This window comes from Hesperophylax consimilis, chromosome 4, assembly GCF_061612785.1.
Source record: "Hesperophylax consimilis isolate HC1 chromosome 4, BYU_Hcon_1.0, whole genome shotgun sequence".
Taxonomy (NCBI): domain Eukaryota; kingdom Metazoa; phylum Arthropoda; class Insecta; order Trichoptera; family Limnephilidae; genus Hesperophylax; species Hesperophylax consimilis.
In genome coordinates this window covers 1,926,453-1,941,237 of record NC_142839.1, presented here as the reverse complement: position 1 = coordinate 1,941,237, position 14,785 = coordinate 1,926,453, and the positions used below count along the sequence as shown (strand labels likewise).

The 14,785-nt window shown below is 33.0% G+C and overlaps 1 protein-coding gene across 3 annotated transcripts in view; it reads right to left on the bottom strand.

The window, feature by feature from the left end:
- Positions 1-14,785, bottom strand: part of Sox21b (SRY-box transcription factor sox21b) — a 99,968-nt gene that overhangs the window by 68,604 nt on the left and 16,579 nt on the right. For all 3 annotated transcript variants that reach the window (XM_089631117.1, XM_089631118.1, XM_089631119.1), the window contains exon 2: positions 13,825-14,081. In XM_089631117.1, the coding sequence (XP_089487243.1) occupies positions 13,825-14,081 (257 nt within the window). The remainder of the gene's footprint in view (positions 1-13,824; positions 14,082-14,785) is intronic.

Below are 14,785 nucleotides of genomic sequence, written 5' to 3'. Positions count from 1 at the left end.
AAGAAGAACAATCGCGAATATTGCCATCGCAGCGACTATATTAAAGGATGCATTCGTTATTACCTTCGCAATTCAATGGGAAACAATACTGCTACGTTATTGAAATGGCCGTTGTTTCATTGTAAACGATCTGAATAGTCTGGATTGGTACAAACGTACGAATATGCTGGAAACAAAGCCGCTATTGAATGAAAGAGAGACAAGACAATTTGAATTCATCTTTCTGCAAGACAATGGAAGGAACATTGTAGCTCGCTGTAAAGGAACAATCGGACGAGAGCTGAGCTATCTGTCTCGCTTTACAACGTGCATCGGAACATGAGAGCAAAAGAGACGGATGAATGAGCATTGTTGGCGGGACAGTGGGGAAAGAATACCTGAATAAGTATTGTCAGTACAGGTGAATTCTACAGTATTCTGTATTATTATGAGGGAAGTAGTAGCGATAGTAGCGATACTAGGAGGACAGAGGAGCGAGTAGCCCGGGCTTTGGCCTGTTTGCTGCTTGTTCGCGTTTTCTTCTTATTTGTTCTCCATTTTCTTTATGCTTTCCTGGGATCGCGATAAAACCGTTGACTAAATATTTATTAAATAAGTATCAGAATATTTTTTAACATCTCGAATATTAGTGGATAATCATTTAAAAACTCTTGTATTATATAAATAAAGAAGATTAAACAAAAAATCAAGCACTCCAATTTCTGAGCTTGTAACTCTACTCCAATGACCTCAGTATTATTTGAATTTAATTATCATTGTGAAAATAGGAACTGATGTGTCCAGAATTCAGACAAGCTATGATGCAGGTAATAGTAAAAATAATATATGGATGATTGTTTAGCCCCGTTTTGGTGTATATAATATATTTCTACAATGCTCATCTCATTACTAACTATAAACTAGGTAAACTATTATCATCTTATGGGTAACAAATTCAATCCATCGATTCACCGATCACTAATACAAATCTATATGTAGGTAAAATGCATTTGACCAATGAACGAGATGCTGCCTTAGAATGTAAATATATTCTTATTTATTTATAGGTATTTTGTACAGTTAGATAATATGTATATAGGACCATACTAACCAGAGAGTTCACTTGTTTATTGTTTATTAGAGAAATTTAGATTCGATTCGCATGCAGAGGGCATAATTTGAAATACGTTTTTTCGGAAATTTGCAGTTATTTATTTTAATACTATATAATATATTCTGCTTCAGGTGTATAGTGTTAATCCAATAAGAAAAGGAACCTATCTATAGTGTATTATTTATTTACCAAAAAATGTTTTTTTTAATATTATATTGCAGTTCTCACTGCATATACCTATTTTTTTTTTTTTAAATATAAATAACCTCACTTAGACTTTACTGTATCGAGGTTAACAATTTAAACATTTGGGTAAAGCAACATAAAGTAATCACTACATACATAAACACAAAGTATTACAAGACAAAAGAAAAAATATGTTACATGGGCCAGATGGGTACTTTGAGAGTGCATTGTGAAAATATTTTAACAATAAATAATTCCTTAATCATTATTCCCCAGAAAAACCAAAGTAAATAAAAAACAACTATAGTGACACTCTGTTTATAGCAAATAAAATCTTATTATTCGGAAGGGTAAGAATAAAAAAATATATTGTGGCAATCATCTGTCAAAACAATCATCTTAACAATCTTTTTAAATTTAAACAAGGAATTTGAAGCCTTGATATTATCTGAAAGGATATTAAACATAAGTGGAGCTCGATTTTCCTTGGCAATACGATATTTTAGTGTATACGAGTACAGCCACAAAGTTATATAATATAGAGTCAATTCTAGTAGCATGTATTTGTTGCGTCCTCTGCATATTTACAGTTGATGTAAAGTATTGAGTAATATAGGTACAGCTATTTTATACACATAACATTACATTATTTTTGATGTAGGTTGTATGAATAACGGATTGTTTTGTACATAAATTTACGAATCAATTTGTGAGCAATATTTGTGTGTCTCTACATTGGATTTTAATTATATATTTGATAATTTTATTACTTTTGTTTCAATTTCTTAATGTTACTCTTGACAAATAGTCAAATTTCGTTAGTTTCAAGAGTCTGCGTTTTATGTAATTTAGTGAATCAGATTTAAATAAACTTTTTTTATTAATCAAAACCACGTGGGGACCTCGGGGGAGTCGAAAAAAATATTAAAGAAATAAAAATGTTTCCGACCACAAAAATAACACCAAAAAATAATAATTAGCGTTGTCACATTATATGAACCAAAATATTATGTCAATTAGAGTGATCGTGAAATTCTCTATATTCATCGATTTCACGTGAGCAGCTTACTTTCAGCAAACACCTCCTCTTCCACGTGGCGCCCACCCACTACGACACCTACTCGTACAGCCCACTGTAACACCCCATCACTCCACCGGTTTGTAATAATTAATATCTTATCTCGCACCAGCAGCACGCGACAATGCCGACAGTATTACGCTGTAAAAGCACAACATGCCTTCCCCCTATCCTCCCTTGTACCCCCTCTTCTCACTCCCACCTGAGCCATCTCCTCCTCCACCCCCCCCCCCGCAACGGAAAACTCCTGCTTACACTTGAAAACATCCCACCGCCCATGGGAAATAAATGCCCTCTATTTTTCCCGTCCATACTTATTACTTATCCTTATCAGGTATTATCCAGAAAGTGGGCGAGAATCCAGATCCAGTTGGCATGAAGATCTGACATTATTGATGCGGATGAATTGAGTATAAAAAGATAATATGAATATAAGTTTTTATGAAGACAACAAAAAAACAAAATGCGAGGACGAATCTAGAATTTATTTAAAAGCTCCTATAAATGTGATGCAAGGCTCAAAAATATATGCAACAAAGCAAATAAAATAATAATCCCTACAAATTATTAATACTTATTTATACATAATTAGTCACTCGAGCGATTGATGTCATGTATATACATTTACTAAGTTATTTAATTAATAACATTCCTCAAAATAAGGATTTGGAAACACATGAAAATGCTGACTGCGGTTTAAAGCCAATTAATCCACCCATACTTCACCGTTTATCCCATATGTTTCGGTTCTAGAAATTCATCACGCTCCAGTGGATATAGGTATAGTACCTATATAAGTAGCCCTTACAACGTGACTGAGTGACTTACATTACATGGACATTTACAAAGGATGGCACGTATCATTTAGTGAATATAAGAATAGTAAGCATAGGCACTAATTATAAATTGACATAAGATGTAGGAATTTCCGAGGAAAAGTTTATAGTGTATAATAATATATTGTTTTTTTTCCGTAAATCTGGGTGTTTTGTACATTCCTGCCTCAAAACCACGAAATAAATTAACTTTATCATGTTCAGTCAAATAGATTTGAATCTCTTGATAGGTAGTTCACAACAGTTATTGTATTTAGGTATACAAAAGAAAATTTAGCATTTTTTTGTTTTGTTTCACAAAGTAATATGCATATTTTATAAATTTAATGAGTTATGTCCACCTTTAAGTATTTTTATTTTATTTTACATTAACACCAACAAAATTACATTCCAATAAAATGTGGGTTATATTAGACGATATTCATTATTTAATTATTATCATTTTGAATTGAGTAATATTCACATGGAAAATACCGACATCGGGCATAAGTTCATTTAAGAGCAAGATCATTTTTTAAATGATAGATTAGTTTTACGTATCGGAACAATGAAATATCTGTGCTCGCGCGCTCTTGTCTAATTTTCAGGGACATAAAGGACATTTTTTTCTAAAATGTCTGGATTGCTGATGTGACCGTTCAAGAAGATGTAGGTCATTATCAGAAAAGCAATTCTGCGTCTGTTGCCAAGGCTATTAATATCCAGCATTTACTGCTGGTACCACGGTCGGGAGATATTGGGGATAAACTCTAATTATGTAAACCATAAACCATTATTGCCTATTAGTCCATATTAATAGAATCCTACTTATTCGTTAAAATATTGGAGTTTATTTCCACAAAGGCAAGATAATATTACAAATAAATGCATATATTACCTGCGCATAAGAAAATGGCAATATGTTTAAAAAAAGGTCATGACGATATCAAGATTAAATCTACTTGATCTCCCGCTAATCCGTGCAAATATTAGATCCGTTGTAAAAATGTTTAATCCTTTTCATAAATATGTATTCATATAAGTACTGTTTTACATCTAATAGTGTGCTATGCTTTATGTTAGGTTCTACAGCTTGGCATAATATTCTAAAAAAATATTCACATGGTTCTAAAATTTGACGTCACTGTGGCAACAAAAAACTACTCACTTTGTCTTTGAAATTTGTTCGTCGCATTCAATTTTCTTCACATTGACAGCTCGTTTTAAACAAACATCAACATCCAAATGGAAAACAGCTCAACTCTATTTTTTAAGTTTATTAAATCTAAATACTAAATAATACACACGTTTAGACATTCAAAAATCGCTTTTTCATGCAAAATCTTCCTTGCAAAGCGTTAAATAATAAAAAGTTTTTACATAATATTACTGTATTCGAATGCAATATAATGATGTGGGACCATTTCCTTTCAAAACATTTAACTAATTTCTGAACTCTACATACGCACTGGGACTATTTTTCTTTTTTTAAAGTTGCATTCATTTTCCTGTGAGTCATTTTGGTGTTCCCATTTAAAATCTAAAATGATCGCAGCACCCTCAATTTTAATGCACCTTAAAAAAAGAATATTTTGCAGTAATTTAGAACGTTTGCCTTAGTCAAATAAAACATAGAGTGGATACCGATATGTATATAGATAGATAATATGTCCCACAAAAAGGGACAACGGAAAAACAGTAGTTTCTACAAAGTTACCACGTAATTAATTGGATTTTTAAAAAGCCAGTAGCCCCAGTCTACCCCGCAAAGCGAGGGGGCAGGTCGGAAGAATGTCCGTTGTGTCGCCATAGACACAGTTAGTTACCCAGGCTAGACCATAGATATAAGCGAAGCGATCCCCTATTTCATTGTCTATGTTTATTGGATGATTCCCGCCAACTCATCGCAGTGCATCTGTCACTAATGACCGATCGAAAACTCGAACGCCATTGGTCGGACCAAGCCCGGCGTGAAGTTCTATGACCAATGATGTGCCAGAACTGATTGGACGGTACAAGGAGTTATCCTTCTTTGAAAAGCATTTCCGTATCCGCATACAGTACGTAGAGTACTAACGTAAAGGATGGATACTGTGGTATGTTGTCTAGGAAACAATAAATTGTCTATGGGAAGATGCTGAATATTTATTTCACTTCTAGCATAATATTATTGTAAGAAAACATACAGCTTGAGGTGATTTTTCACAAAAGCCCGACGCTTAAAAATTATCCAATTGTTACTATTAATAGATAACTTTAACACTTTTTAATTAGAAATTAAAAAAAAAAACGTTTGTTTGGACGCCATATTATTGAGTATACAAAAAAAACCGGTTTCGGTTCAGCCTGAACTTTGCTTAGGTTTCACAAAAACAAACTAGCATTATCACAAAATTTCAGTGCATTAACACAGAAGAGGGAGAATGAACAAAATTTTGTTGGGGGGGGAGGTAGCCAAGAAAGAGATGGTAAGATTGGATCTAAGGATGGAAAAGGGGAACATGTTTAAAATTGGGATATTAGATAAAACTAATTGTTTATTTAATTATATAATTGATTTTTTTCTAGAGCTTCTAGATTATTTAGGCATAGCTGTAAAAACAGCTTACCGAAAAAAAAAGGTTTTTTTTTACAAGATTGATGTTTGAAAACAATTAACCATTTATTACGAAATTCAATTAATCAATTTTTTTAAACGCAATTTAGCAGTGACAACAAATATCAATATTTGGAGAATCAAAATAATCACATGAACAAATAATACTAGAAGTACATTGTATTGATGAAGTCTTGATCGTGTTCAAATTCTAAAAAAAAGCAATTAAAAATAGAAATCTTATGTTATTATTGAAGTCTACGTGATATTCTGCTTTAACCACAACTCACTTTATTCTTATGCAGTTGTGCAAATATTAGCAATTGAAACAGTAATTACAATTCCCAGCTCTGGCGCCATGATTTTTCGCACGAAGCGCACATTTTACCTTGGAAAAAATACAAACAATGTGCACAATTGTATTATAATAAATTGGTTCAAGGTTAAAGAAATGCACTGAGTATTTGTGCTCTGACAAAGTATCCACATAATCCATGGTGGTTGATACTTGCCGGCTTGGCGCCATGATTTAGGAATGTGGATAAGTGAAGTTTAATTTTTATTTATTATTTTAGTTTATTAAGGAATCAAACAGTTATAAATATTTTATCGAAATAATTACATGTCACAAGGATGTATGAATCAGTAAAGTTTCCACATAAAGTTCATATTATACACAGCTCATTGTTTCATTCATTTGTAACAGTAAAACATTAAAAAAAAAGCCCTGTCACAGGTGAAATTTATTTGTGATCGGAAAGACAATCCGGAGTAGATTATTTTACATTTTATAAGACCTTTACTTCACTACATCTTTTTAGTTCTAGTTCTAGTAGTAGATTATGTACAGGAATGTTAGAGGGTTCATGCTTTTGGTGAAAGATATCGTGTAAAATTTATCCAGGTTAAGGAACAGTTGGTTGTTCGCACAATCTATTGCAAGCCTTTTAATATTCTCTTGCAATTCTATGCTGTCATTAATTTTGGCGACTTTTTTGTAAAATTTCGTGTCATCCTCAATAAATGGAATTTCGTGTATTTAAAAGATGTGTATATATTATTGATGAACAAAATAAACTATAGAGGTTCGAGGTGTGATCCTTGTGGAATTTCTGATGGTATATTCTAGAAACGTGAAAAGAAACCACTAGCCATAAATGCTTGACAGTAGTAGTCTGCGATATATTGTGATTTGATCCATCATAGAAGGTCCTCATTAATCCAGATTTTTAACAGCTTCTTCATAAGCAGTTTGATGTTAATTTTATCAATTACTTTTTAAAAATCCGTATTGATAGAGTCTATTTGATTTTGACTACCCATAGAATTTATTTTAAAATATCGTTAAATGATAATGAATATAATAATTTGTGTAAACATTTCTTAACCTTACTCTGTTATGACTTGATAACACGTGCATAATTTTGAAACGCATTTAATTAAAACACTTCTAGTGAGTACAAGCATAACTATTAGTATATCCACTAATCAATGATTGGCATAATTATATTAAATCATAAATTTAATAAATATTATATAATAAGACACTGTATGAACTTGAAAGTTTTTGTTCCATATTCATGAAAAGAACACTTTGAAGAGATGAACTGTTGGTACACATTTATGATTTTACGTAATTTTGGGTTTGTGTTAAAAATTATATTTTAAATAATAAATCGCAGGGAGTACATATAGGGAAATGTCCCTGCTGAATATGCAACCAAATTGTATATCTATTTTTCAAAACGTATCATTAAGTATTTTCACCAGAGAATAATTATTCAGAGAATAATTATTCAGAGAATAAGTAGAAGGAGAATCATTCAATATTATGTTCATCCCTTGGAGAATTTGACTAAATAGAAGCCTCTTCGGTGGTAGGCAAGGCCGTATTAAACCTAGGCAACATAGGTAGCTGCCTAGGGCGGCAATTTTTAAGGGGCGACTTTTCGCCAAAACTTTAGTAGTTTCCATTGATTGCACAAAGTTGTACAAATTTATTAAATGTTTAAAAAAAATCGTAGCAATAAACAGCAAGTAATTTCAAATATAGATGGCGCCAACTCGCCTAAGAACGTTTGCAGGAGGTCGATAGACTTGTTATCAATGGTGTAAATGTCAACAGTCAGAAAGAAATGATTTATAATTATTAAAGTCATGCGAACTTATCGCGGCACACATCAAACATTAAAATTCCTCGTTTGACGATAAAATCAATTAAAAGGTGTACTTACTGAGTTTCACGAATCTTATTATCAAAGGTTCATGCTGATATTCCACTAATATTTTATATTTTCTAAGGTCTAGTTTTTATCTAAGACAAGGTAATATGAAGCTGCTTTCTTTTAAAGTTGACACGGAGAAAAATGAGTATTGTTGATTTATTAAATTCCTGTTAAAAACGGGACTGCATGCCGTTTCCTTATAAACTTTTATTACATCGGAACACGTGTTCATGCACCTGAGTTTGTCCTTTTTGACCGTACTAAGAATACCTTAAAAGAATCTTAATAAATTAGAAATACTCGAAGTCGCAAAATATTTAAATAGTTAGGTATTTTCTTGAACAAAATAATCTAATAAGTACGCTTTTTAATGCAAATCAGGCGCCATAAGGCAGTCATATAAAAATAAAGCACTCGCTTTTAATTTTGATTAATAACTGCTACATCTAACTAGGTAGCCAATTGATTTATTTGCGTCTGCCAGAAAGCTGAAACACGTTGAAATAAAACAATGGTTGCACTGTTACCATTATTGGATATGCCCAACAACTTACCAACTATAGAGCAATGGCACAATCCATCACGCAGTATGTTTATTAAAACAATGTACTTGCGCACTCCATTATAGTTAGCGATTTTGATGAATGCCCCCTATTGTTCGACGCTTCGTATATTTTGAAAGGCAATCAAACTGGCGTTGTTTCAAAAATACCCAGACAATTGTGAATAGTCGATTGGGATGACAGCGAATGTGACAGGTTGGACTTGGGCCATTCATTCAATGAAAATGGTAGAATATTGCATAATGTGACCTTTCAAATACTGATACTTCATAAATAAATCCTCTTAAATTCTTTTTATATTACCTGAAAGATACTTTGTGTAAGTACCTAGACGAAATAAATATGTTTATGCAGTATTATATAAGATTAAGTCAGTTGACTTGCAGGATATTGAACTATCTTCCTTTGCAAATTCTATCATCGTGGAAGCTATAGATGTTGTATAGCTTTCTTTAAATAGCTCTTAGTGATGTAAAAATGTACACCAAAAAAATTTCATGTATATTTGTAACGTACAATATAAATTCGTTCCCTCATTGGCGCATCCTCCCCTCGCTGAAATTGGTAACCAAAAATCAGAACTGTGGCTAATCAGAACACTTTTAAAAGTGATAAAAAAATGATCGAGATCAATTTAGGTTAATAGGCAAGTTTGTTTTTGTTTTCACCACTTTCGATGATCACTTTTCAAAAGTGTTGTTGTCGCTGTTCTGAATTGTCATGCACTAACTATCTGCTTTTGCAGATGATGGACTCTGGGATGCAGTGTATACTTACTGTTTAGGAAACCCACTGATTAGTCTTTTAGGAAGTAAATTAGAACAGAAAATGGTCCTCTTAACCCCTCGAGTTCCAAATTTCTAACGATGAATAATATATTTCTCTTCAACACTTTACAAGATAATATCTATACATTTATAGAGGATTACATGAAATTACCTTCGTAGAAAACAATAGCAAAGTACCTATGCTCCAAAAATCATTATACTTTTTGAATGCTCTGTAGCATTAAAGTAAACCAACATAATAAAAGTACGTAATCACAGTGAAAAACTTATCTAAACAGAAAAAAAAATGATGAGCTCTGGCGTCATAATATCATTTGCTCAACTTTTCTGTATAGAATTTCTACAATAATACCTACATCTAAGAACGTAAGTTTATGTGTTTGAAATATCTGTTTATTGTTCTTTCCATGTTTTTCAACTATTCAATCAGATAACAGTGTTTATTACCCACTTATGTAGGTAATATCTTTATTCTTTTATGTAAGCATATCTTTTCTACGTATGTTTTGTTCAATCTATTTACGTTACCTAGGGTGACATAGTTAATAATGTAATCAATGAGTGCTCGAAGGATTAATCATGAATAATTCCAGTTACTCAAGCTTAAAATTTTAGGTAAAGTTACGAAATATTTTCAAGGTTCCTAAGAATTGATATAATAATACTGGAGAAAATGAAGAGAGTTCATTTACGGGTAGGTAATACCTACATATTTTCCTACCCTTCTTCCCATCACATTGGGGATGGAAAACGAAGGTTTTCATTAAAACTTCTGTTAAAATCAATCCCATTGCAATGAGAATCAAATAAAATGACTTGTTCGCAAATAAACCTACACATTTGTCACTAGGTATGAGTGTATCCCATTAGATATTAAAAAAAATAACTTTTTTAATATAACTTATGTTTTTTCTGGTTACATAACGAAATTCCACAGACGTGAATTACACGCACCAATATTTTACATCGCCAGAAAAACAGACGAAATTACAAATTCCGGAATTAAACATAAAAAAACATAACCCTTTTTCCCAATATGAAATGAACACTTGAAAACTCTAAACTTTAAACCTACAAATTATTAAAAAAATTTTTTTTATTGAATACCCCACTAGAGTCCCAAATGCTCCCAACCATCTGGAGCCAGTCAGACATCTCAAGTTGGGGTATGTTGTGAGGCTGAAGGTAGAAGAGAGAGGAAGTAATCGGGGATTAGGAAGGTGTGAGACAGCTGCCCATTCAGATCTGGTCAACAAACACGACTAAAGCCATTTCAAGCAACGTTTCAATTTTGAATAGTGGTATTACACCAGGGCGATACTGAGAGTATATCTAACTCTGAAAATGCCGCATGTATCGATACTATATATTATTTTTAATTAATTAATTGTGAAATAACACAAATTAATACAATAAAATTTACTTGCTCACGCCGGGATTTAAGCCCGCGACTTTCTGCTAGCTGGTCGAGATCCTTACCCCTTGACCACGAAGGGCAAATTTATTAAGAATCTCTTCAAGTTATTGGCAATCTGGTTAAAAACGAGATTAAAAGCAGTCTCGTGAAAAATTTGTAGTAAATTCTTAACATATCGGAACACGTGCTCACGCACCTGCGTCTGTTTTGATAAATATATTATGACGAAATAAAACTAATGCACCTCACTAAAAACAAACTCTTTGTTTTTAGTGAGGTGCATTAGATATATTATGTATTTACAATTACTCGTTAGAAATATATTTTGCGAATGTCTGCAATAAAATAAAATCTGTGAAATGTACCTACTTAGAAATAAGACTTACTCATGTACACATAATCATACAATGTTATAGACATAGACTTAAGATATTTTGATTCGGTGGATCCTGCAGACAAGCTGGCATGTGACAGCTTTGTTGGTCTACCTATTTTGTTAAATAAAAAAGTGTTGTACAAAAAAAAAAATGCGGAAATGTTTCGATTTTTATGAACTCTTGATTCGACATCGTGACAATACATTAGTATTTTACTAAAAGTTTATCAGGAGACCTACAACGAGAAAACGATTGATTAATGATTGGAAATATTGTTAGTTTATTATAAATCTTATTAAATTATTCGTTTTCCTCTTAAAAATAGGACTGGAGGCCTATAACGAATGATTTGACAAATTTCACAACAAACTATCTGTAAAGCACGAGCATGTTATGAGGAAGTCGGAACACGTGTTCTTCAAAATAATAAAAGTTTCGCAACTCGTCCATTATATTTATTCGGACAAGGACACCTGCTTGAAAATGTGTTTTTGATGGGAAATGATCATGCACTCACGATATTAACAGTATCTTTCAGATCAGAATTTTTCTCCGTGTATCCCGTTTTTAACCGGATTTAGAATAATTTGGAGAGATTCTTAATAAATTAGCAATACTTATTTTTCTCCGTGTTCATGTTTAATTTCGTACCCATGTAATTCCGTCCGTATGTAATTCTGGCAGTTCAATATTGGTACGCTAAATTTACGCTTGGGTAATTTTGTTCCGACATAATTTTTAACACACAAAAAATAATTACCGGATATTGCGTAAATACATGCTGATATAATAATTGGTAAATACATGTAGGCATTAATTTCTTGCAAAGGTAATTATTTATCATATTCTATCAAAAGAGCTCACCGAGTAGAAATTCCGCAAAATTGAGATCTTTAAGGCGTATGTTTGTAAAATCCATGAGAGACGGCAAAAAGGTGAATACCTATGCAGGTATACAACAATAAATGTAGCCAGATATTTTTTTTTCACTAACGTTAGTGCTGCATTTCCAAAAATAAATATGTTTTTATGCTTCGATTACATAAAACATTAATCGATTAATATTAAAAATAAAATATAATATTTGAAAAATAATTTGCATATAATAATATTATATTTGAACTTGAACGTCCTTTGTCTACGAAAACATCCTCGCGTGAAATTAATTTTGATTATAAAAAGCTGTAAGCCAGTATCCTTCAAAGCATTTCTTTCGAAAATATTAGAATTTAAAAAATAATAACGATTTTAAATATTTCAACTGAAGCCGCCTATCCCAAGGGTGTCTGAGTAGAATAATTAAATCAATGGAATTTAAACATTGTTCCAATTTATCTCGTTTAAATTAAGGGTATAAGAGGTTAGATTCGACGATCAACGAGGGTAATTTGAATGACCTTCATGGTTGGTTTGGAGTATAGAGGTCGCAAATCCAAAACCTGACGTAGTGCAAATAACAAAACATTTTATTGACTTTTACATTAAACCAACTCCGGGATTCCACGGGGATCGAACCTAGGACCCCTCCTCTTTTTTATTCATAACGACATTGAATATCTACTCTTGGCTGATGATATCAAGCTTTTCAAAGGTATTAAAAGTCAAATCGATTCCATTATTCTGCAGATTGGTCTTGATTATCTTGTCAAACGGTCTAAACTGAAAACTTACCCTTCAACATTCAGAAATGCAGTATCAACACATGTAAAAGTTAGATTCCTCTTACTTTCATCTGTGCAATGACCAGCATTACCACAGGAGTGATTTTTGACGTATTATGCCAAGTCTGCAAAAACTTATTGAGTGATCGCTTGTCAAAATTTGCCATATTTAAAGAACCTAAAATTATGGGATACACGGAAAAATCTTGGTGGATTTATTGGCCTCAAACCGCAGTACGGAGTTTCAAATGTTTTTAATCTTATGTTTTGAGGAATAGCATTAATAAATGCATATACATGACACCAATCATTCGTGCAGTTGGTCTGATTTTAGCTTTACAAGTTTTATATAGCTAAGTAACCGTGTTATACCTGCTTTAACGATCGCTATTATTTTTCGTTTTTACAAAAAAATATAGCTCAAGATGAAGAGTGAAGGAAAAAGAGGTGACGTAGACCGGAAGATCCAAGTTCATAGTTTCACACAAACGGTTTATTGAATCCCGTAATTCTAAAACTTTAGAGCAAGCAGTCACACCAAAACCTCCTAGATAACAAGGCCGGGACACTGAATCAAATTAGCCTCCTAACTTATATGAGAACAACCAAAAAAAATTTTTTTTTTTTTAATATTTTAAAAGATTTTAAGAATTTAAAAAAAAAATGAAAACGAATATTTTTGTAAAATCCCACACAAGTTAGGAGGCTGCTTTGAATGAGTGTCCCGGCCTTGTGATCTAGGATATTTTGGTTATACCCGCGCTGTGCTAACGGGTTCCCCACAAAGCTTCGGACTAACCCATGGGTGGCACAAAAACCTTATTTCTTTTCGCTATGTTTTTCTGTAATAACTGTCAACTAGCGACCCTTGCACCACTAGAGAAAAAACATCCCAGGTCCCAGACGCTGTCATCCTAAAACAATGGCATTCGCAACATGGCCACATTTCACCCTGTTATCCTACTCGTACGTCGTTCTAATATCTTGATTTTAAATGTTGAATAGGTATTTAAAGATTATCTTACCAAGTCTTTTTGAAATTTCCGAGTTGTGCATCTTGGGATTGTCCTGCGCGATCTTCCTCCTCTGCAGTCGTGACCAGACCATGAAGGCGTTCATGGGCCGCTTGATGTGGTCCTCTTGCGGGCGCTTGGGCGGTTGGTGCCCGCCTAGCGGGGCCATGCCGCCCATGCCGCCCATGCCCATGCCGCCCATGGCCAGGTGTTGGCCGAGCCCGCCCACGCCACCAAAGCCACCACGGTCGCACATGGCACCAGCGGCACTGAAAGACACAATATTATAATTATTGGATACTATTTTAAAAACTGTGGTCCTGCCTTATATATCTCCGATATAAGTACACTTTCAGTTAGGTACGTGCGTTGTTTATGAGGGTTCTAGGAAACCACACGGAAAATATAGTGTAGTTACCCAAAAACCTAATCTAAACTAAACTAACCTATTATTTTATCGTAATATTCTGTTTTTTATCTACTAGAATATCCATAGAAAATAGTTGAAGTTGCATGGAAAAAAAAACAATTTATAATATCTACTTAAAGGCGTTTTTAAGGTTGAAAAACTAGGAAATGTAAAAATTACCTAAATTGTATTAAAATTTTACTAAGATGGACCAGCTACAGATCAAATTTTCGTACTGAAAAAGTCAGTCTAAGGACGGGTTGTTTCACAGAATTTGAAAATTTCATCAAATTTCAATGATGATTTTCAATTTCTGTGAAGGTTCTATTCAAGTTCTTTTTATTACATCATTATTGGACAGATGTTTCAAAAAATAAAATAATAACAAAACTTGAATAAAACTTTCACAGAACTTAAAAATAAACTTTTAAGATTGATGAATTGTTAAAATTTTCTGAAATAACCCGTCCTTAATGTTTTTCGTAGTGCGAGATCGTTTACTAACGGAATCGCGATGCGAAGAACATATGAAGCCCTTGTCCGCAGGATCCCAGAATATAGCTA